The sequence below is a fragment of the Talpa europaea genome (assembly GCF_964194135.1).
Source record: "Talpa europaea genome assembly, chromosome: 12".
Taxonomy (NCBI): Eukaryota; Metazoa; Chordata; class Mammalia; order Eulipotyphla; family Talpidae; genus Talpa; species Talpa europaea.
The window spans coordinates 85,627,438-85,650,198 of NC_140079.1; the positions used below are offsets into that span (position 1 = coordinate 85,627,438).

At 52.5% G+C, this 22,761-nt stretch overlaps 1 protein-coding gene across 1 annotated transcript; it reads right to left on the reverse strand.

The window, feature by feature from the left end:
- Nucleotides 1-679: 679 nt before the first annotated feature.
- On the reverse strand, nucleotides 680-20,260 carry SETD1A (SET domain containing 1A, histone lysine methyltransferase; the record flags this gene model as incomplete). The annotated part of the gene is made up of 18 exons (XM_084249142.1): nucleotides 680-853; nucleotides 931-1,068; nucleotides 2,541-2,660; nucleotides 2,850-2,960; nucleotides 3,051-3,223; nucleotides 3,602-4,642; nucleotides 9,108-9,434; nucleotides 11,461-11,548; nucleotides 11,697-11,854; nucleotides 12,547-12,634; nucleotides 12,743-12,919; nucleotides 13,433-14,218; nucleotides 14,374-15,223; nucleotides 15,483-15,709; nucleotides 15,942-16,063; nucleotides 17,709-17,979; nucleotides 19,794-19,889; nucleotides 20,111-20,260. The coding sequence occupies 18 exons, from the start codon at nucleotides 20,258-20,260 to the stop codon at nucleotides 680-682; spliced, it is 5,097 nt and encodes a 1,698-aa protein (XP_084105268.1).
- Nucleotides 20,261-22,761: the final 2,501 nt, after the last annotated feature.

Sequence of the window (22,761 nt, forward strand, 5' to 3'; positions counted from 1 at the left end):
TTTCCCAAAGATACTGACCAAGCACTTTTGTACAATAAAGTTTAATCACAATTATAAAAATGTGGCGTTGGGTTTGCACTATTAACATATGTACAATCCAGCCCAACAGGAAGGGCCCGTCCCCCACCGTCCTGGCCTGGGTGAGCAGGAGCTTCCAGACACCAGGGTGAGAGGGTGACCCACAGGGTCTGGCAGGAACAGAAGATGAGGCAGGGTTCCAGGCACGGAGTCCCTAGGACTGGGGGCGCAGGGCCCCCCCCAGGGGGAGAACATGGCCACTGCCCCTAGAGACCCCTAAACTGGGGAGGGGTGCACGCAGGGCACAAAGGGGAAGTCCCCATTAACACAAAGCAAGGGGGCTGTGCAGCCCCCCCCAAGAACAGGATCTGTACAGGCCGGCACCCCAGGTTTCCACAGGAAACAGCTGCTGGCAGCTACAAAACATTTACAGCTTCTTCTCCGCAAAGAAAAAAATGAGGAGGTGGGTGGGGAAGGGGACAGAGGGGGCAGAAGTTGCCTCAAGGGACTGAGGCTCCCTCCTAGGGCTTGGGGGCTCCCCCTACCCCATATTCTGAGATGGGGGGATGTGGGACCTGCTAAGCCCACTAAGGCTGGGAGGCTGGGAGCTCAGGGCACCAAGGGGAATAAATAGGGATGTGGGCACCAGTCCTGCCCCACCTCAGTTGAGGGAGCCACGGCAGCTCTCGGTGCCGCACAGACACGGGATCTTGTTGTCCTCCAGCGGGAACTTGTAGTCGTAGGTGATCTCCTCATCCACGCCGATGGGCTGCTTGGAGTAAATCACGATCTTTTTCTGGGACTCGATGGTGATCACCTTGGCATAGCAGTTGGGCTGCAGGCGGTGAGAGCAGTGTGAGCCGTGGCCGCCCCCTCGGCACCCCACCCGCCCAGGGCAGGCCCCACGCGCACCGTGCAGCAGTGGTTGATGAACCGCGCCAGGTTTCCACACTTGGTAGCATCAATGATGGTGTCGTGGTCCACCCGGAACAGGTAGCTGCTGCCGATGCCCTCCTGCACATAGCGCTTCTCCCGCATGTCAGCCACCATCTGGGAGGGAGGGACAGGACGGTAGTAAGGGAGCCGTCCCCTCAGCTCCCTACGGGACCAGGCCCGACTCCACCAGCCCCCATGACGAAGGGTCCAGTAGTCTCCCCACTGTCTCCCGGGGGCCTGCATCAGCCTGTCCTGGATCTATACTTTCTTTGGCTCCAGGAACCCAAGGAGCTGACTTTTCAGGCTGCTTCCAGGAGCCCTACCCCTCTGGCTGGCATACTCAGTCACCCCAGGAGTCTGCACTGGTCCCTGGACAGAAGCTGCCATGAGCTCCCTTGGAGTATCTGCCTGGCTCACAGCAGACACGGAGGCCCCAGGCTGCTATGTGGCCAGATGACAGCAGCCATGCCAGAGCCCCACTCCACTCTTCTCTCAGGACCCTGTCTCCAAAACAGGCTGTCCACGTCAGGGGACACTCTTACATGAGGAGCAACTCTTACTTCCCCGAAAACAGGGCAGTGCGCTCTCGGCACTCTCCTTGGGTGATCTCACACTCTTCCAGAGCTTCAACTGCCAGCTAAGGAAGTGGGGGGACTCCTCCCAAACTTCCCTGTCCAGCCAAGATCCACCTCAGTGGAGCTGCGGGGCGTCATCCCCTAGATGTTCCCCCCGGGGGCTGAAATTTCAGATGTCCAAACTGGAACACATCTCGACGACACATCTGCTCGTCGCTCTCTGCTTCACCGGCAGCCCTACCTAGCTAGCTGCTAACGGCTGCGTCCTGAGAGATGGCCTCACCCATGCCCTCGCTTTCCAGAGCCAACGCCTCTGCAAGATCCCGAAGGCGGTCCTGGGCTCATAGACCGTATTACCCTGGGTGCCATGACCTAGCCCTGGCCTCTCCCACCACCCCCACGCGAAGGGCTCTCTGCAACAGACCCACAGTGGTCTCGGCCTTTTCTCGTCACACCGCAGAACCACCCAAAGTGCTCTCCTGCTGAACACCTCTTCCTCCTCCTTACCACAGGTTCAAACTTATGGCCACAGCTCCCAAGCTCCACGGAGTATGCACTCCATCCAGCCTCTTGTTGATGCCACTTGCCCAAGTTTCCCCACTAGCCACATCGACCTAAGGTGATCCTGCCTCCAGGCCTGTGGACATGCTGCCCTGTAACAGGGGCGCACTTTCCCTTGCCCCAGCCTAGCAAAGCTCTTCAGCTGAAACATCACTGCTCCCTCCATCCTGCCTCCCCAGCCTCCCCTTTAATAGGTAGGTGCTTGTACAATCTTCTTAAACTGTAAAGTCCTTAAAGGGAGAGATAATCATTAGCTTTACTTCTTGCTGCGTCAGTAAGCTCTAGTTCACGCGTCTCCACTACTAGCTGTTCAACGAAGGGATAAAGAATGAGGCAGGTTTTACTGACTTAGTCTCAGGAGCAGGGGGAAGGCGGGGCTTTATCTAGAGGGTCAGGTGGTTCTCAAGTGCACATCCCAGGCTGCCATCAAGTCCGGGGCTCAAGCCTCACCTGGCGGATGTTCTGACCCACATATTCGATGACCATCTCATCAGCTGCGATGGGTTCCATGGCAAACAGACCCCACTCGTGGATTCGGCTCCGGCCGAACCTGAGCTTCTTCTTCCGGAACTGGAGGGCAGAAGACAGACCTTACTGCCAGCTGCTTCCCACAACCCAGTCCCTCGCCTTTCCCAAAGGCCTCCAGGGCAGGAGAGGGGCATCTTGTCAACTCACTCCTACCCACAGGAGACTATGGATGCCGTGGGCAGTAACCCCAGGTCCAGCTTTCCCACTGAGCCTTCCCAAGCTCCTGCTCACCTTGAGCTGGTTGAGCTTTAGCAGGTCACTGTCCATGATGGCTGAGGTGCCAATGGCGCTTAGCAGCCGCCGTTGTTCAGACCGGCGCTCCGAAAGCACACGGTTAGTCCCCTGGAGAAGCAGGGCGAGGGAGAGGTCAACAGATAGGACAAATAATGGCAAGAGAATAACTGTGAGCCAGGTATCAGGGAAGGGCCTCACCTGAGTGTCTGTTCCTTCCAGCTGCCGGGCTGACACAGGGCACACATCCAGGTACCTGTCCTTTTCCTTCTTGCTGATGGGGTAATAGCCCTCGCTGCGGGCCGAGCCCGTCTGGTGCTCTCGGGGGCCGTCCTGGGGCCGCCGCTTGCGCTTTGGAGTGCTCAGGTTGGTGAGTGCAGGGTGTTAAGGAAGAAAATGAGCTCCTCACTGGGGCCCCCCGCTGTCCACCCCAGGCCCACCCAGTGACTGATCTGAGCTGGAGGCCCTGAGCACATTCAGCATGGGGAAGACAGAAAGTTGGAGAAATAAGCCTTTGAACCCACCTCTTCCGTCAGAACAGGCAGGGAGAAAAGAGGCAGGAGGCCCAGAGAAAAGGGGGCTTGGTAGCGAGAGGGAACATACCCAGGCCGAAAGTGGCAGAGAAAACTGAACAGGAAGGGAGATGAACACGGACGCTAGAACACTGCCTGGTGGTGTGACCCCAGTAAAGCTTGCCCCACCCCGAGCCGGTCTCCCACACTGAGGTGGCCAGCCTTTGTAGCTCAGGATATTGGTGTGATGGACCCAGTGGGTGTCATTAAGCCAGTCAGCCCCACTTGTTTGCTGCAGCAGCCGCTCATAGGTGAGCCGCAGGTAGCTCATGTCCTCCAAGTCCAGGCCCGAGTTCCAAATGTCATACAGGATGGTCATTTGCTCAAACTCACTGCGGGGCTCGAAGGTAGGGGGGGGTGGGGGTGGGGGTGGAGGGGGTGGCCGCCGGCGCCGGGTGTGGGAGCGGAGGCTGCGCCGCCGGGTGGCCCCCTCCCCATCACTGCTGCTGCTGCTGCTGCTCTCAGATGACTCTGACTCTTCCTCCTCCTCCTCCTCCTCCTCCCCCTCTTCTTGTTGCTGCTGCTGCTGTTTGGGCTCCTCTGCCTCAGCCACCACCACTTCAGGGGCCTCCAGGACTTCATCTGCTGGGGAGCTGAAGAGGGCTGCAGGGGCAGGAACTGGCTCCAGGGGCCGTGAGACTGGCGTGGAGGGTGGGGGCTTGATGGCCAGGGCATAGTTGTGTTCCAGGAGGATGTGGCTGAGTAGGGGACCTGGGCGGTCCGCCTCGTCCGACGTCTCTGTGGTCTCCGAGTCATCACCAGTAGGCAGGGCAGTCAACCCGCGCCGGGCTGGGGTCAGGGCCAAGTCAGCCAGCACCGCCAGGTCCACTTCTGTTGTTGGCTCAGCCTCTTCCTCCTCGGTGGAGCGGCCTCGGCCTCCAGTCCGGCTGCGACCTCCTCGGGACAACTCTTCCGGCCAGCTCTTGACCAGAGATGCATGGTCCAGGGGCAGGTTGCGAATGGTCCGCTCCACACCCCGGGGGACTTTGCGGGAGACCGGACCAGGAGACTTGACCTGCGTTGGGATGGCTGGGGGAGGCTCTGGGGCTGGCACCTCCTCCATAGCAGAGAAGGAGACAGTTTTCCGGCGTTTCTTGGGTGGTGGCAGGAGGGGAATAGGAGAGGAAGGACGCTCGTCAGGGCGGGGGGTGGAGGCTGGGGGTCCAGCCGGTGGCTCTGGGGGAGGCTGGGGCACACTGGGAGGTGGTTCTTCTGTGGAACCTGGAGATAGAAGCACACAGGGGAAGAAGAAAGTCAACTTCTCAGCCCGACATCCACAGATTAGGATCCGTATGGGCAGGCAAATGGCCAGCCTCACCGGGAACCCACATTCTAGCTGCCGCACCCTCGCCTCAGTTTCTGACACTGCAACATCCTCCTAGGCACGCTGCGCTCCCTTGATGGGCGGGGATTTTGATCTGCTCATTCCCGCACCTGAGTTACTGAGCACCAACTCTGTCAGGCAGGGGAAAAACACACTAAGCACTTTCAAAGAAGTCCTCACAGAGCTTATGTTGAACAGAAACAAGGTGGTTGGGGGGTTCTAAGGAAACAAACGCTTGGACTCTCTCCTTTTTATCAAGACTGGTGGTGACAGAACAACATGCAACAACTAGGCACACAAACCAAAACAATTTTTGCCAGTTGCATTTTATAAAGAGGATACAATTAGGCAAGAAAGAAAGTATCTATTATTTCAGCTCTGTTTAGAGGTTAAAAAAAAGATACAATATAAGAAGCTGCATCTTTGTATTAAAATACTTCATAAAACTTACCTTCTTCATCTCCCCCTAAACAGAACTAAACCAAGAGGGCAGGGGTAGTCTCCCCTTAAAACAGCAGAGGGTGAGGGCCTCCCCGGTGGCGCAGCGGTTGAGCGCTGGGTTGCGAAACTGCGCGCGGCCTCTGCGGCGCCGGTTCGATCCCCGGCTGCTCCCCGGCCACCAGAGGAGGGTCCCACATGGCGTGCAGACCTCTCCTGCCGCCCGCTGCTCCCCTCAGCAGTGTACTTCGGTCCTTCTGCCTGCTCTGCTCCCCGCTCTGGCTCTGGTGAATTCTCTCACCCTCCCGCGCTTCTGACTATACCCAGTGCATGTATAAACAAAAAACAAACAAACAAACCAGCAAACAAATAAATAAAGCATGCCTCTATTAAAAAAAAAAAAAAAAAAAAAAAAAAAAAAACAGCAGAGGGTGAAGCTGAGACCCAAAGCATGACGGGAGGACGGGTGGCTGGGAGGTAGATGGTCTTTGAACAGGCAGTGCTGTCTTCCCTAAGCAACCCCCAGGAGAGGGAGCACATCCTTTCTCTGCTAGGACCCCCAAGCCTACTGCTGAATGTGGAGGGGCCTGAGCACCACTCAAGATATGCATAGATAGCCCTGTCTCTGGACAAGACAGTCCTGCACATATGACCCATCACACAACCTCCATCCTTGGTGTCAGCCACTTCAACAGGCCTGACATTCCAGTCCTGGCCCTCCACCTGCAAGGTTCCCTTGACGGGAATGCCGCTCTCCTCCTGTCCACGGGGACAGCACACAAGTAGCTCTTAGACTTAGCTCAACCTCACCTCCTTTGTGAAGCCTTCCTCACCTTCTCAGACATTAGTAACATCTCAGAGAATTACGAAGTGGTTCTCAATCGCCAGTCTTCAGGTTAGTTGTAGCAGATTCATAGCTAGTACCTTGTGTCAATTCAAGCTTTTCATATATATTAACTCATTTAATCCTCACAACAACTCCATGAGGTTGGTACTATTACTAACCCCACCTTGCATCCCAGGGCAGACCTGAGTTGATGCTCTTACCTACTGTCCAGACACCCTGCATTGGGACTCAGTGGTTTCACACCTGGTTCTACCACCCAGAGAACTGCTGGGGAGGTAGTACCAGGCCCGGCCTAAGCTGGCAGTGATCAACACGCATCCACCACTGCCTTAACAGACCTTTGGCAATCTGGCGCTCCCAGCGAGGCTCTCAGCCTGTTTCTGGGGTTTGGATACCACCTGGGGTAGCAAGGCCCTCCCTGGGTATTCACCTGGTTTCTACTACAAGTCCTGTCGCTTCTCCTTTCCTCCTCTGACCTATCCCCCAACCCAGCCTACTGTCTCTCTGGAGGCCCTGCTCTTGAGAACAAATTCCCGTCCTGGCATAGCTTTTTCACACTCCTTGTCCTGAAGAAAACTTGGCCATCCCCTCTCATTTAGAGAAACAACTTTGGGCATACCCGCCCAATCAATATAACTCTCAGAAGTCACCATTTCTATCAGAAACTTCCCCAAGAATAAGAATGTAAGATGGAGTGGGTCTGTCTGTGGCCAGTCTGGGGGTGGGAAGGGAAAGAAATCCTCTATTAGAATGGAGAGAACAATCCAGAAGGGAGGACTAAAGAAAGGCCAAGTCCCAAAGGTGTCAAGTCCCTGGTTCTGGTCTAGCTTGTGGTTCCACTAGACAAGCCCTCTCTCAGTCTCCTACCATAAGGCCACAGAGACCTCTATTTAACTGTATTCCTGCTCACTCAGCTTTCCCTATCATTCTCTAAAAACCTAGAGAACTGCCTTAATCTGCTCTTCTCCCACCCCTTCTACCTATCTAGATACCTGCTCATATCTTCAGGGACCTCCTTTACTCATCTTTAGGTACCCTTCACTAGTCCCACCCTTACCTCGTCACCCCCTAGAATGGCTCTACCTTAGACCCTTATACTTGGAGCCCCTGTCTTATAGCACAATTCACCCCAATATTTTAGTTCACCCCAATCAACCTTTCAATTTTCCATCCTTCTCTCCCTAACCTATCTCCCTCCTCCTAAATCCACTTCTATCTCATTCAGACTGCAGGGGTCCTCACCAGATCCTCTCCATTCACAGTACTCTCCACACCCATAAGTCCTCATCCTTCTACTCCCTCGCCCTGTAGACTCTCAACCTACATAACCACCTGCCTTCTTCACCCCTAAGCCCCAGTCTTAGCAGGTCTTCTGGGTTGCTGTCAAGTCTAATCCACTTTCCCACTTCTTCCTACCCTGCTGAAAGTAAGAGTACAAGGATGGATGCCCTCTGACCTGTGACCCCACAAGGTTCCTCTACTACCTGAAGAATTCAGGATAAGCATGTTAGGTATGATGAGTCCCTCAATTCCAACTCTTATGGGGTTTGGACCAGAACAGAGTATACCAGTGCTAGGAGGTCTTCATGTGATCACTGCCTATCTCAGACCATGGATTCTCAATAAAGTTCTAGAGAGAGTGCGATCTCTGGAAGGCCATGTCCATCTCAGAAGGATAAGTGAAAACTAAGCTACTGATTTCATCATAGGGACAAACTAGTCCAAGTTACCACCATTGCTTGCCTTGGTGCAACAGCTTCTTGCCAACTGCAACAGCTTCTTACTTTCCCTGCATAAACTCTGGCACCTCTCTCAAGTTTTCTCTGTACTGCATCTTTTCAAAACTCAAGTATGATATCAGTCCTCTGATGACATTCCACCCCCTTCAAGACAAAGACCAAGTTTCTAACATGGCCTACTTGCTGTGCATGGCCGAGCCCTTGCTCACCTCCCTAGTTTCAGCTAGTCTAGTCCCTCTCCCACTTCCACAGATTAGCTTTCTTTTATGCCTTCTACCAAGCTATATTCTCTGCCTGCCTGAGGGCCTTTGCACATGCTAATCACTCCCTCTCGTCAGCTTTGTGTGACCTCAGATCAATGATGCTTTTCTAGGGAAGACTCTCCACAGATGTGCTCATGTTCTCAGACAACCCTGTTATTTTCTTTCATGGAGCTATTAGAGATTTTTTTGTGTAGTTATTACTCAGCAGACTCTAAGAGACTACAAGCTTCATGGGGGCAAGAGCAGTGCCTGATGTGCATGGCATCATGTCCCTCACACCACCCGTAAGTGCTCAATAACTCCATGTCTACTGACTGAACACATAGTTTTTCAGTAAGATAAATTATGTGTATGCTATTAAATAATAATTTAAGGTACAGATTCACAAAAAAAAAAAGATAAAATTAAGTTAATGTTAATAGTTGTAACTGTTATCTCAATTAACATGAACAGATGTTTTCTACCCGCCCACTTAATCTACCTACGAGTATACACTGTACATTAAGAAAACTAGTTTAGGGCCTCCCTGGTGGCCTAGGGGTTGTCTCAGCACTATCAATGCTACAGACTGAGTTCCATCCCCGACCAGGGAGCACCCCACATGGCGCAGCAGACCTTTCCTATCTGGCCCGCTGCTCCCCTCAGTATTTCAGTAGATCTGCCTGTTCTGCTCCCCACTCTGCCTCTAGAGAATCCTCTTTCCCTCTGGACCTCTGGCCTACACCCCAGTTTCCTACATACACGAAAAAAAGTTTAAGGAAAAGTACTAGGAGGAATTTGTTAAATTGGGATTGTCTATTTAACATACTTGTGAAGGGACAGCTCTGTTTCACTTTTAGTAAATACCCTGGTCTAGTACTCTAAACCATTTACGGTTTGAACATATTTCCAGCTTGAGCATGTTAGGTCATAACTTTCTTCAAGGGAGGAATGACAGGACATAATGTTTTTATACAACTTTGTATGTTTCCAACAAAGCCACACACTTGAACATGGTAACTGCAGACCCTTCTGTCCTAACAGAGACAGACACACATATACAGAGAGATCAAATCAATGGCTCAGTGCCACCTACCAACAGGTCTTGCTGGAGACTTCTCCTGTTCTGGGAGAGGTATGACTGGGGAGCCTGCAGCCTTCTCTGGCGTGGGCTCCTCTACGGGTGCTGGCAGGGGTGCAGGGGTGTCTCTGGGAGGCGGTGATGCTGAGGGTATGGTTGCTGGCTGCTCCTCTTCTTCTTCAGAGGAGGACTCAGATGACGATGAGGATGAGGACGATGAGGAGGAGGAAGATGAGGAGCTGGATGAGCTGCTGCTCTCGGAGTCTGACGTGCTATCATTTTCACCATCTGAGTCGGCATACAGAGAACATTTGGAGGACGAATCGCTTTCCTCATCCTCGCCTGGAAATCCAGAAGGGGCAATCAGGCGAGGTGGGAAGACCCTTCACTTCGTCAAGCCGGGGGGTTCATGCACTGACTTTACGACAGAGATCTCAGACTCTGAAGTGCGGGGAAGTCCTATCCTCAAGGTGCTGATGAGGCATCCTATTTGTTCAGTGTGATAAGCCTCAATAGAAAGGGCCAGGGGAGCAACACAAAGGGAAGTCTTGGCTTCTGCTTGGAGGATGAGATGCCGAAGTCAAGGAGGACAAGCAGCAGCTCACCACACAGACGTGGGGACAAAGTGGGCTGTCAGAGGCGAGAGAAGATGCTACCCCTGGGGGAGTGGCCAGCAGTCTGCTCGATTAAATGTTTTCCCAAAGTGGGTTTTATAGACATGGCCTGGGTGACCAACTCTGAAAAAGGCTTCTAGGATAAAATAAGCTTAGGAAATATTACATGCTCCATGTTTCTAGATGGTAATACATCAAAGGGCTCTAGGAAATATAAGAATTTTGCTGTCTGAAAAACCTGACTAGGTAAATTAGATTAGAAGGTGGCAGTGGCTAGGGAGGGGTCTAGAGAAGGTTAGAGTTGAACAGATAAGCAAGGGCTAAATTATAAATGGTCTAAAGTGTCAAGCTGAGAATCACCTCACAGAAAACAGGGGGCCAGGAAAACTATGGAGGGAAGTGACAGAATCAGGTGTGCATTCTAACAGCAGGCTGGAAAATAGACTGGAATGGAGGGGAAAGGATGGAAGAGACAGGCAAGTCAGTTACACCTGCTACAGAACTGAGTGACAAAGTCAGGACAGTAAGAACAAAGGAGGTGACAAATTCAAAAAAACATTCAGATGATAAAAAACAGGAATTGGTGATCAAGTGGATGTGTAGGGGTCTGCAGCCCCTCAGTCTTAAGCAGATGACCTTACCCTCTGCTTAAATGAAAATGAGAGGCTTTTGGATGATCACTCTCACCAGGTCTTTTCTCTCAGAGGCATTCCTTGACCATCATATATAAAAAAGCCAATCTTGGGGCCTCCCGGTGACGCAGGGGGTTGAGAACAGCACTGTGAGGCAACCCGCAGCCTCTGGAGCACAAGTTCGATCCCTAGGCAGCCAGGGAGCAACCCATATGGTGCGGCAGACCTCTCCTGTCTCGCCCACTGTTCCCCTCAGCAGTGTATTTCAGTCAGTCTGCCTGTTCTGTTTCCTGCTCTGTCTCTGGTGAATCCTCTCACCCCCCACACGCCTCTGGCCTGTACCCTGGCTCTTGTGTGCATAAATAATGAAATCTTAAAAAAAAAAAAAAAAAAAAAAACAATCTTTTCCCCAGCTCCTTCCACTTTGTATTCCATTAACCTAGTTTATCATCTTCAAAGCACATAACTCTATTTGAAGTGCTGGTACTTGTTAGTCAAGTCTCCTTCTCTCCTCCAATTGATCACAAACTCCACAAAAGCAGGAACTACACCTGTCTTGCTCACTGCTGTGTTTCCCAACACTTACAGCAGTGCCTGCCAGAGAGCAGGGGCTCAATATCTACCTCTGAATATAAATGAAAAGACTGAACCATGTACCCGGGACCTCAATGAACATGGAGGAACAAACAGGTATTCAACCGAAGAGCAGAGCTGTGCCTGGTGACGGCAGGGCGGGGGAAATGGAGGCACAGCTCAGTGGCTGGGCCATAAGGAAGACAGTGCTTCAAGGTAGAAAGGTCCAGTCTGGTAGCATCGAGGAACAGCAGCAAAGTTCAGCAGACCCCTTGTATCAATAAATAAAAAAGCTCTGCTGGTTGTCTTCAGAGGACAGCCAAGTCTCAGGAGCGGAGATAAGTAGGAAGGAGCATGCTGGGTACTGGTGTTATTGTTTATAATGGACCAAGGTCCAAAAGGATGTGGCTAAAAGACACAGCTGCTCCTGGGGCACCAAAGGTGTTCAGTACACCCAGCAGGAAGGTTATGGGGGCTCAAGAAAGAACTAGACAGGTGATTACATTCCTTCCTCCCCGGGCAGGGTTTGATTCTATCATCTGTGCTTACCATCTGATGCTGCTGTCTCTTTTTTTGTAGCATTCATGGCTTCCTCACGCTCTTCATCTTCCTCATCTTCATCATCGTCCTCTTCATCCTTAAGGAAAGGGACAAATGGGGCCTAATAGGCAAGAGACAACTGGGCCTCCAGGAAAACACAGTTACCTGGATTATAGCCCAGAGAGAAGTTGGCCATGGGGACAGGGGTAGGCTTTTGGCAGGGATTGGGTGCCCTTATCCCTCACCTTCTCTGAGGATGACTCCTGGGAAGCTTCCTCCCCCTCACTGTCTAGAGCAAAGGACTTGCGGTGCTTGCCCTGGGTCTTCCCTCGTTCTTCATCTCGCTTTGGAGGCTTGGTCCCCGGCCGTCCTGGCTCTCCAGTCTCCTTCTCTCGTTCAGGGTCTAGGCCCAGGTGAGTGGTAGTTAGGGCAGTTTACCACCAGCAACAGCAGTTACCGTTTCCTTACCCCATGAAAGGACCTTCACGTACACCATTGCTGATCTTGCTGACAGTCCCACAGGATAGACCTCTTTATATAACAAGCAGCTGAACTTCAGCAGAGAAACACAAACACCCCGGAATTTCCCTAATATTTCATATGGATTTAAACATGGCATCCTTCTCTGGGTTGAGCGAAAGAGGGTAGTGATTTGTGTCTAGCCCAAGAAAATAGCACTAAGGATAACAGGGTCTCCAGGGCAGCAGATCTGACTCAACAAGGAAGTGTCAAGCCATGTAAGGTGTCAACCAAGAACTTAGACTTAAAACAAACTGGCGGGAAAGTTGTAGGAGAGCTTAAGCATCAGATGGTAAACTTGGGTAGATGATTGTTTAACCTCAAAATTCTAGGCTTCTACATGTTGAAATTACCATTTCTGTTTTACAGGTGGAAAGGTGAAACGCAGCAAACTAAACGACAACATAGCTGAACATGAGCCACACCAGACACGACACTTCTCACATTTCTCAGAACTACCAAGTACCAGAATCTCAGCTTGGGCCCATGCCCTAAGATTCTCACTCCTTCAATCCCGCCTCTGGCTTTCTCATCAGATCTAAGCAGCCCTTCTCCCGACACCTGATCTCCACTCACCGTCTTCATCCTCCTCTGCTGGAGTGGAAGGCCGGGGCCTCTTCTCCTCACTGGCCTCTGAAATTTCTGATGGCTCTTTTCGCTTTACCTGGGAGATATGAAGAAACGGGCCCATTTAGAACTCAGACACTCATGGTTCCTAACTGCCCATACCCCTTCTCCCCACTGTATTAGGTAAGGCCACAATTCTGAGTACCTTGAAAGAAGGCAGTCGCAGGGCACCTCGCAGCCCAGACCCAAAGGCAAAGGCCTCAATGCCGGTGGTACCCCCGCTTTTGGCCCAGTCTACGAGGGACAACAGGCCTGGTTCTTTGAGCTTTGTCTTCTCTTTATCCTCCTCCTTGGCTTGCTGTTTGGCTGCGTTCTGGAATGGCTACAGGAAGACAGTAGGGGGACTGAGTCCCAGAACGCAGGTGCTCCCTCCTGCCTCCTGCCTGAGAACTATCTCCAGGCCCCAAGAATACAGAAATGCATCTACTCACTCCTCATTTGCCGTAGCTAGACCACACCTCCCTTGTACCAGCCCCACTAAGGCTCTCAAAGTCTGCTCATTTAGTCCATCAACTTTATGAAGCAGGTACTACGATTCCCACTCTACAAAGAAAGAATTGGAGGACTGAAGCCCAGAGAGATTAGAGGCCTAATCCCCTGCAAATAAGCAGTGCGGTCTAGGCCAAGATCTCCTGATTCGGAGCCCTGTGCTTTTTACTGTTCCATGTATCCCAAAATCCCCTGCCAAATAGTGTATCCCACCAAATGCTTAGTCTCACACCCCACTTGTTCCGATCACCTCTCTCCTTATTTTGAGTTGTGTTGACTAGAGAAGTCAGAGTCTGTTTCCTCCAATGGCACCCCAGGTTTCCCAGTACCAGGCATGGGCACTCACCTTGGCCTTCTCTTCCTTGCTTTCCCACCACTGGTCAAAAGCTCCAAAGGCCACATTTTCTACCATCTTGCGATTGAGGTCTCGCTGCATAATGCTCTTCATCTCTTGGACAAGGGTGGCCAGTACACGGCCCACAGTGCCTGCCGATGGGAGGGCTTTGCCCTCTGCCAGCTCTGCTTCCTCCCGGGGAGGCAGCCTGGTCTCTTCTCCTGAGACTGAGGAGGAGGGCAGGGGCTCGGCTGCCATGGGCAAAGGCAGATGGTAGGCTTCCCGGGAATATGCCCCTCGGCCTTCTTGGCCTTGTGTGTACAGAGCATAAGGTAACCCATAGGCTGCCTCTTGAGGGGGTGGAAATGGGAGAAAGGCCTCCCCAAAGGCCCCACCAGGGGGACCAGCTGACGCAGCAGTCAATCCCTTGCCCTGCCGCAGCTGGTGGAGCCGAGTTAACATCTGGGTCTGCATCTGGAAGGACATGGGCATCCCACCCCACTGAGCCCCAAGTCGATCCATGAGCTCTAAGGAGTTCACAAAGTCATAGATGTGGGGTGGTGGTGGAGGAGGTGGGGGGTACTCAGGGGGTGGTGGCCCATCAGGTCGGGGTGGGAGGAGGTAGGCAGGTTGGTGGGGAGGATACCCAAGGGGAAGGGAAGCAAGGTAGGGAGGAGGAGGAGGGGGTGGGGGTGGTGGTGGTGGAGGCTGCTGGGGGGGTGTTGGGGCCGGAGGGGGTGAGCCGCCCCTGTCATCATCGGAGATCTCCATATCCTCTCCAGAAGAGCATGGAGAAGCCTGTAGGAGTGCAGAGGAAGGTCAGAGGGCTTCTGGCTGTTTCCTGGGATTATTCTCAAATCCATGCTCTTTATCTAGTTGCCATCCCCCCCGCCCCCCAGGTTCAACCCTGCCTCCTGATCCCAGGTTCCTCTGCTGGTTGACCCCAACCTCACCTGGTTCTGTCCGTTGGCCTTAGGAGACTCCCTGGTCGCCCCAGGCTCCCCACTCCCTGTAGGTGCCACATCCTCAAAGTTAGCTGGGGCTGGAGGGGGCGTGCAAGGGCCATGACCTGACCCAGAAGGCACCTCGCTCCCTGTGTCTCTAGTCCCAGGGCCTGCACTGCTGTTCTCTTCCTCTTCCTCTGTGTCAGAAGCCAGGAAAGAAAACTTGGAGCGTTGCTCCTTCAGTAACATCTCAATGCGGGAATCTAGGCTGCTGTGTTGCGCGAAGGGCACACTCTCGTTGGTGGTCTCTGGGGCTGGGGAGCCGGACCGTGCAGGTGAGGCTGGGCGGGGGGAGGTCCGAGATTCTTCTCTCTCTGGGCTGGGTCCCCCACCACTCCCGCCTCCACCAGGTTCAGGAGGCTCTGGGGGTGGAGCCTCTGAGGCAGGAGGCCGGTAGTCCTGGTCAGAGGGCCTGCTCGGCTCAGGGGGCAAGTAGGAGGTGTAGGAAGGCGGGAAGCGCTCAGCTGTATTTTCAGCAAAAGGAGCCCCGGGGGGCTCCTCTCTGGTTGGCCGGCGCGGTGGGTAGGAAGCGTGGCGTTGGTAGCGGTTCCAGCTTTCATAATACGCTGGGTAGTTTGAGTCAGAACCACGAAAATGAGAGGATGAGGAAGAGGAGGAGGATGAGGAGGACGAAGACAAGGAGGAAGAGGCGGAGGAGGATGAGGCGGTGGCTGCAGTGGTGGCAGAGATGGCTGCAGAGGTGGTCGTGGGAGCCGAAGATGCAGAGAAGTGGCGGCGGGAAAAGGAATCTTGGAAGCTGTTCTCTGACCGCCGGGGCTTGAAGGAGGTTGAAGTGGTGCTAGAGAAAAAGCGCAAGAGTTAGCCGGGTTCAGCTTTCAGTAACCAAAGTCCCACTAGGCTGCCCCCAAAGGAAGATCTAAATGTTCTTGGGTTCCCAGCTAGAAAATGAATTCCCTGAGGACAGGGGTTTGCTGGCCGAATCCACAAAGAAACTAGGACAAATTTTCCCAACTCCCTCTAAAGAGAAACTCTGGGTTTCTTCTTCCCAGTGGCAGCTTCCAGAACCTGGGGTGTACCAGAGGGTGTTTACTCTGCACCTGCTGGAGTAGGCAGAGTCCTGAGAGTAGGGGGTGCTGCCCCGAGAGTAGGGGGTTCCTTGGGAGGACTGAGGGGTGAACTGGCCAAAGGAAGATGGGGTGTCTTGTCGGCTGCTGGAGAAGCTTGTGTCCTGGGAGCAGGGGGTGCCATTGCCAGGAGTGCCTACCACAGCAGTGCTTGCTGGGTAGGCAGTTGTGTCAGAGGAGGAGCGGCGGCGGGATTCAGTCTGGAGGGAGAATGTGGAATAGGGAGAAAGAAAAAAGAGATCAAGTACCATTTAACAACTTGCCCTTCCCTAAAACAAGAATCCCAGTTCCTTGTCATTTAAGAGCATCTAAGCATTTTTTTCTTGGACCATGCTATACTGAACACAAAACCCAGCACCTCCTCAAAACTGCTCCTAGCATCCAAGCACTGTGCCCACATGGCCCAGGCAGTGGCAACCACAAGCTTCTCACCGTCTCAGTGGCTGCACCGGAGCCCTGGAACTTCTCACTCAGGGCCTTGCCCCCCGTGGGCACTGTCTGAGGGGTGTAGGAGCCATTGACAATCAGTTCATAGTACTTCATTCGTTGTTGTCCTGGAGAGAGGAAAATGGGTACCAACAGAGTCAGATAAACAAAATAACTCCCTCTGACTTGGTGTTCCCATTTCTTTCTCAGATCTTGAGTTTCCTGTGATTTCTTGGATTCCTGGGTTTGGGGTTTCAGTTCTACCTTATCTGTCTTGGGAAATTCTACCTCATCTCTACCTAATAACTACCACAAATGACAAACGTGTCAGACAATACTAAACAGTTTATAATAGCACTTCTCTGTGTGTTCCCACGTGACCACCAGAAGAAGCATCAGTTATCCCTACTTTAAAGGCCTAAAGAAAATTGACCTGCACGAAGTCATAAAGTTGATCAATGGTGGAAATGGAATTCAAACCCAGGTGATCTGATGCTATATTCCACTATACTCTTCATCCTACAAACTAAAGGTTGCAAATGGCATTTTAACCTGAAGATTAAATCTAGTCCACAGTTGTTTTAGTTGCCTTATATGATTGCTGAAAAAACTGGAGGGAATAGGGGCCTCCCTGGTGGCGGAAGGGGTTAAGCACCTCACTATGAAGCAATCCACAGCCTCTGTAGCACGAGTTCAATCCCCGGCCAGCAGGGAACAACCCACACGGTGAGGCAGACCTCTCTTGTCTCGCCCCCTGCTCCCTGAAGCAGTGTATTTCAGTCAGTCTGCCTGTTCTGTTCCCCACTCTGTCTCTGGTGGATCCTCTCACCCCCCGCATCTCTGGCCTCTACCTCAGCTCTTGTATGCATAAGTAAATAAATCTCTAAAAAAAAAAAAAGACTGGCGGGAATACAACATTAACAATCATAAGATTTCATACAAAAACCAAGATTTCTGATTTATAAACAACTCAGAACACTTAGCTATATTAACTTATAGCTCTAATTGCTAACTGGCTAATGCCAACTAACAGCTGCCTCCCTTAAGATGTGCCATAGTCCCCAATCCTCACTATTGCTCATTAATACAGAAGCCCAGACTACCTCACTCACCTGTAAAGGTTCTTCATTTTTAAAAAAGATTTATTTTTATTTATTTATGCATAAAAGAACTAGGGTGTAAGCCAGAGGTGTGGGGGCTGAGAGGATTCACCAGAGACAGAGTGGGGAACAGAACAGGCAAATCTACTGAAATACACTGTTGAGGGGAGCAGCGGGTGGGACAGGAGGGGTCTGTTGCACCATGTGGGTCAGCTCCCTGGCTGAGGATAGAACTCATGGCACAGTGGCTGGCGACAGCACTGAGACTTGATAGCACTGAGACTTTAACCCCTGTGCCACCAGGGAGGCCAAAGGTTCCTAATTTGTAATCTCAAATTCCAAAGCCCCCAAAATTCAAAACCCAGGGATTTTGGGAATGCACTATCAAAATCAAACCTGAGCTAAGACTACTTACTAGTCTTTATTCATCATACCAGAGTAACTCTTCATATGTTCTCTTGTAACAAATATAGTTATATCCTAGCCCTGCCAGAGGTAACACAAAAAAATCACATATGTACTATAGTCCTTCCATAAAGTTCTCACTGCAGAGAAACATGTCATCCTAAGAGTTTCAGATGAACAATCATGATCATTTAACTTGCCCCCACAGACAATGGCATGTATATTCTGCTGGAATCCAACCAAGGGCAGCAAGCAAAAGAACCCTCACCTTTGATGTCAAGCTGGGCATGGATGATATTGCCCATGACAGAGGTAAGGTGGAGGTTTTTGACGGTTTCCTTGGCTCCCCGAGTGCTGGTGAAGAGCACGCGGGCCAGGCCCAGGTGCTTGCGAGTACGGGGGTGAAGAAGGATCTCTACCTCCTCCACCTCACCATACTTCCGGCACATATCCTTCAGGAAGGTCTCTCGCACATTGTCATTCAGTCTTGCAAAAGTTACTTCCTTCAATGGGATTTGTCCAATATAGAACTCATCCAGCTGTGGAGAGAACAGGAGTCAAGTCTGGGGTCTTAGCACTGTCCACGGTTTCCTTTGCCCTTTGGGACACTTCAGTGAGATTATGACATCATCAAGTTTGGACTGGGAAATAACAGCAAGGCAATGGGATACAGAGCTGCCAAAATCAATACATCTATCTTAACACCTCTTTTCTAAATTCGTCTCACCACAGAACAATGGTAAAAAAACAGGAAAAGAAGTGTATAAACTGAGGAATAAACATAAATGGAAGAAAACAGTTGTAGGAAATTAATTCATGAACTTAGCTTTAATTAAATGGTTACCACCACAGTCTGGAATATAATGATTTATAGGAATATAATGATTTAAAAAATCATGGTGGGGGGAAAGGGACAGGGAAGGAGTTTTTGTTCAGAAAAGTAGACAACACAGACAGACACAAAAGTGCCAAGAGTATTATCGAATGGAACACTGGTGTGCAGTACCAAAACAGGATATGAGGCTTCACCAGATCAATAACCTTATGTGCCAATGCACAGAACCATGAACTTGGCAACAAAAGTATAATAAGACAACAGTAAAACCAAAGAGACACCTGGCAGCATGGTGGAGTGAAATAAAGTCTGTATTAAAGTAGTACCAACGGAAACAGAAAAATTTAAAAAGACACGTTTAAAAAAAATCAGCAGGGGCCTCCCCGGTGGCGCAGCGGTTGAGTGCTGGGTTGCGAAGCTGCCCGCAGCCTCTGCTGCACCAGTTCGATCCCCGGCTGCTCTCTGGCCACCGGAGGAGGGTCCCACATGGCGCGCAGACCTCTCCTGCCGCCCGCTCTCACCCTCCCTCACTTCTGACTGCACCCAGTGCTTGTATAAATAAATAAATAAATAAATAAATCTTTAAAAAAAAATAAAAAAAATCAGCAGGACTTCACAATAAATATGTGACAGATGAAGAACAAAAAAAAATCATAAGATGACTGCCATGATTTTTGTTTTTATAACTGAATACATGGTGTTGTCATTCATCAGCAAAGGGGAAAGGGAAAGAAGACAATTAAGGGTAAAGAGTATTTATTTTAGATCCCTTGAGTTTGAGATGTCCGTTAGGTCTCTAGATTGAGCTGTTCCTCTACCAGATATATGTATCTGTTACTCAAGAGACTGCGCTTAGCTGGAAACAGCGATTTGAATACCAACATTTTGATAAATAGGTGTGAGAAAGGTCATAGATGTGAAGTCACAGGTGTGAAAGAGATTGTTCAGGGAAAGTGTACAAAATGAAAGAGGGATGAGGGAACACTGCAAATAATTTATTTGAAAAGGAGGACTAAAAATTTAGCAAAGGAGAGTAAGAACCACCAGTTCTTTCTAGGTGTAGTCAAAGGCCTGACAAGTATCCTGCCCAGACAAGGAAATAGTCACCGTCTAAAGAAACAAGATATAGGGTCAAATAGCCAAGTGAGGGAAAGAACAGAGGACTCCCAGATGGAGTGTCTGGACTTGTCACTCCCCGTAACTGTTGAGAAGCTGGCATATCATACAAAGACACTGTCATGTTACACACTGTCTGGAAGGACGCAGTGATAGACAGAAGAGCTACACCTATCCTTACTTCATCCTTCAAGTCAACACCCCTGCTTGGGACACCTCACCCGTACCTGTCTAGAAGAGAAACATACCTCCTGTCCAAAACAACTCAGTCTTACAACCTCAGAGGCTGTTAGATCTAGCTGAGGTTCTTTCACTGGAAAATCCCCTTTTACTTGGCTACACTATGACTAGACTACCAGGACTTCACACCCTCCTAGGGTCACCACATGAGGAGACACATACCTTAAACTTAGGGACTGGGAGGGAAAAGTCTCTGTTTTTGGACCTGACATGGCAACGGGGATCTTGAAGGTCTTCGACAGGTAGGTACTTTGAGTCCTAGGAAGGAAACCAGGAATGGAAAGAGAGTTCAAGGTGAGACCACATTACTAATTCCAAAGAAGTCCATTTGGAGATCCATATGCAAAAAACCTAGGTCCAGTAGCCCACTTTTAAGAAGGCAGGCTACAAGTATGAAAATTCTTAGGTGCTGAACAGAGTTAACAGGAAAGTGGTGCCTGAGGTTTCCTAGAAGGCAAAGAAAGGCTGGGGGTACTCACGTTGACACTGAAGTGGATTCCATCATAGCGGTACACCTTTTGAGAAGGCCTGCGCAGGGCAGGGTCCAAGGCAGGATCCACGATGAGCTTGTAGTTCCGCCACTGGAAGCTCGGGGCCTTCTGCCCATCTCCCCCACCTTCCTGATCCATCTTTGCTCATTTACACTGTCAGGAAAGAAGAACACACACGGGGGTTCAGCTCTTAGGCCTGACTCCCTTGCTGCCCCTCACTGACTAGCCCAGACTCCAGGTTCATCACCCCAGTTTCCACACCTCACCATGACCCGTGGCTTCCCTAGATCCCCCTCCTCAGTATCCTCTTCCACCACAACATCCCATTCTCTCTCCACCTCCCAACTCTCCCCTCAGGCCCCCAGGCCCATCTCGCGCCCCCTTACCTTCCCGCTCTCCCCAGCGCGCGCCCCATTTGGCCTCGGCGCAAGACCCCTCCCCCGCCCCCTGGCAGGCCCCGCCCCCTCCCGCCTCCTCACCGGCCAGCGGCCCGGGCCAAGCCCGGCTCCCGCTCCCACACACCCGCACCCGTCCCCGTGCCCCGATCCTCCGGCCAAGAGGTGGCACCTCTTCGGGGCGTTGGAAACACCGCGAGACCGAGCCCGAGACCCGGCTTCGGCCCCGAATCCAGCGGGGGGGTGGGGAGAACGCGCGCTGCTGCCCTCTCCTCCCGCCCCGGCGCGTTCTGCCCCCCCCATCTTCGCGCACGCGCGGCGCGGCCCCACTCACCCGCTCGCGGCGAGCGGCACCCCCTCCCCCACCTCGCGCAGCACCTCAGCGGCGCGAGGCGGCGGCGGCGGCAGCGCGAGACCCGGCCCCGCAGCGGTGGCGGCGGCGGCGCCCCCCCACCACCACCTCCCCGGCGCGCGCACCAAACACCACCGCCACCTGCGTGAGGCCCAGCGGGCACAGCGTCCACATTCGCACTTTCGCCACGGACGCCGCCGAGAGACCCACGGGGCCAAGGACAGCAGCTTCGCCTCGGCTGGCGCCCTATAAGGCTCAGGAGTCGTGGCCTAGGGAGCCTGGGTATTGGCCGCATCCCCCGGAGAGTGGACTTCACGACTATCCAGCTGCTCTGGCTTAGGGTCCTTGACGAATCGGCGGCGACGAAAGCAGCGACTAGTCCCCGAGGAAAAGGGGGCGGGGCGGAGGGGAGGAGGCCAGCCAGCGCTTGAGAGATTTGAGTGGCGCGTTGAACGGGCGCAGATTCGTCAGGCGGGCGGGGCGACTATGCAGACTGGGTGCGCGCTCCTTTGCTCCTCTTCCCTACCCCTTCCTCGCACGGCCGAAGTTATGAGAAGCTGCAGATTCGCCACCGGTCCTAGCCTCAGCTGTCGCTTCCCTTCACCCGTCTTGATGGAGTCGAGAAAATAATGTCTGGCTAGCCAAGCCCTGTTGGCAGAGTCAGCCACTTTTCCTGGATCTGTCTTCCTAGCACAACTGAGGCGCCTGCCCCATTCCGACCCACGGGAAGTGGCTGCGGCTTAAAGCTCCTGTTGCAGTCGGAAGAGAATTTTCGGCCGAGTATGGTGGGGCGCGAGTAACTCTGAGGAGCTGGCCTCGCGAATCTGCGAGCCCTGTGGGCGGGGCCAAGACGTCGTCAGCGCGCGCGGAGCCGGGCGTCGCGGGGGCGCTTCCTGGAGGACCCACCGAAACCCGGGCTGGCCGGGAGGGGCGACCGTGAGATGGAAAAATACCACTAGCAGCGGTGACTCAGTCTGTTTGGCGCCTCACGTAACGCAGGGTGCGTGTTCCTCCCGTTATCTCCCCGCGCCTCTAGCTGCGTGAGGCGCCCATTTGGCGGATGAGGAGACTGAGGCCCGCAGCGGGTGCCGCGTAGCGCCCGTACTCGACCCATCGTGCGTGATTAAATCCGAGACTGTTTCTCTGATCAGCCTGGTGACCTAAAGGCCCTTGAACGGATCCCGTGAAAAAGAATAAGCTGGGGCCTACTACGGTGGGCCGGTCGATTCTCCGGGCATCAGGGTCCCGATGCCCGCCCTTTTCAGCTGGGGACCCCTTGTGCTTCCGCGGGTTCACCGCTCGAGGGCAACAGCAGCGGAGCCTTCCACTTGGGACTCTGGCACCTGGTCAGGCCGGGACGCAGACATCCTCGTCACCCTGATGCTGAGCTGAGGATGTCTGGGTTCCCGGCTGTACGTCAGTCCCTTGCTCTACGACCTTGGTCGAGTCGTTCACCTCAGAGCGTCAAACTGTTCATCAGAAAATGGCTGTTTATTCCTGTCACACAGGACTGTTGGCAATCACAGAACAGTATAGGAAAGGCCCTTGAGGTCTGGCTCATGCAAATTCACATTTTTAAGTACTAGAAAAAAAGGAAAGGGGGCATCTTAGCCAAAATCTCTCACTTAGAAAAGGATTGGAACCCTTTTAATTTTTTTTAAGATTTATTTATTTATTTATACAAGCACTGGGTACAGTCAGAAGCGCGGGAGGGTGAGAGCCAGAGCCAGAGCGGAGAGCAGAGCAGGCAGACTGATGAAGTACACTGCTGAGGGGAACAGCGGGCGGCAGGAGAGATCTGCGCGCCATGTGGGACCCTCACCCGGTGGCCGGGGATCAAACTGGCGCTGCAGAGGCTGCGGGCAGCTTCGCAGCCCAGCGCTCAACCGCTG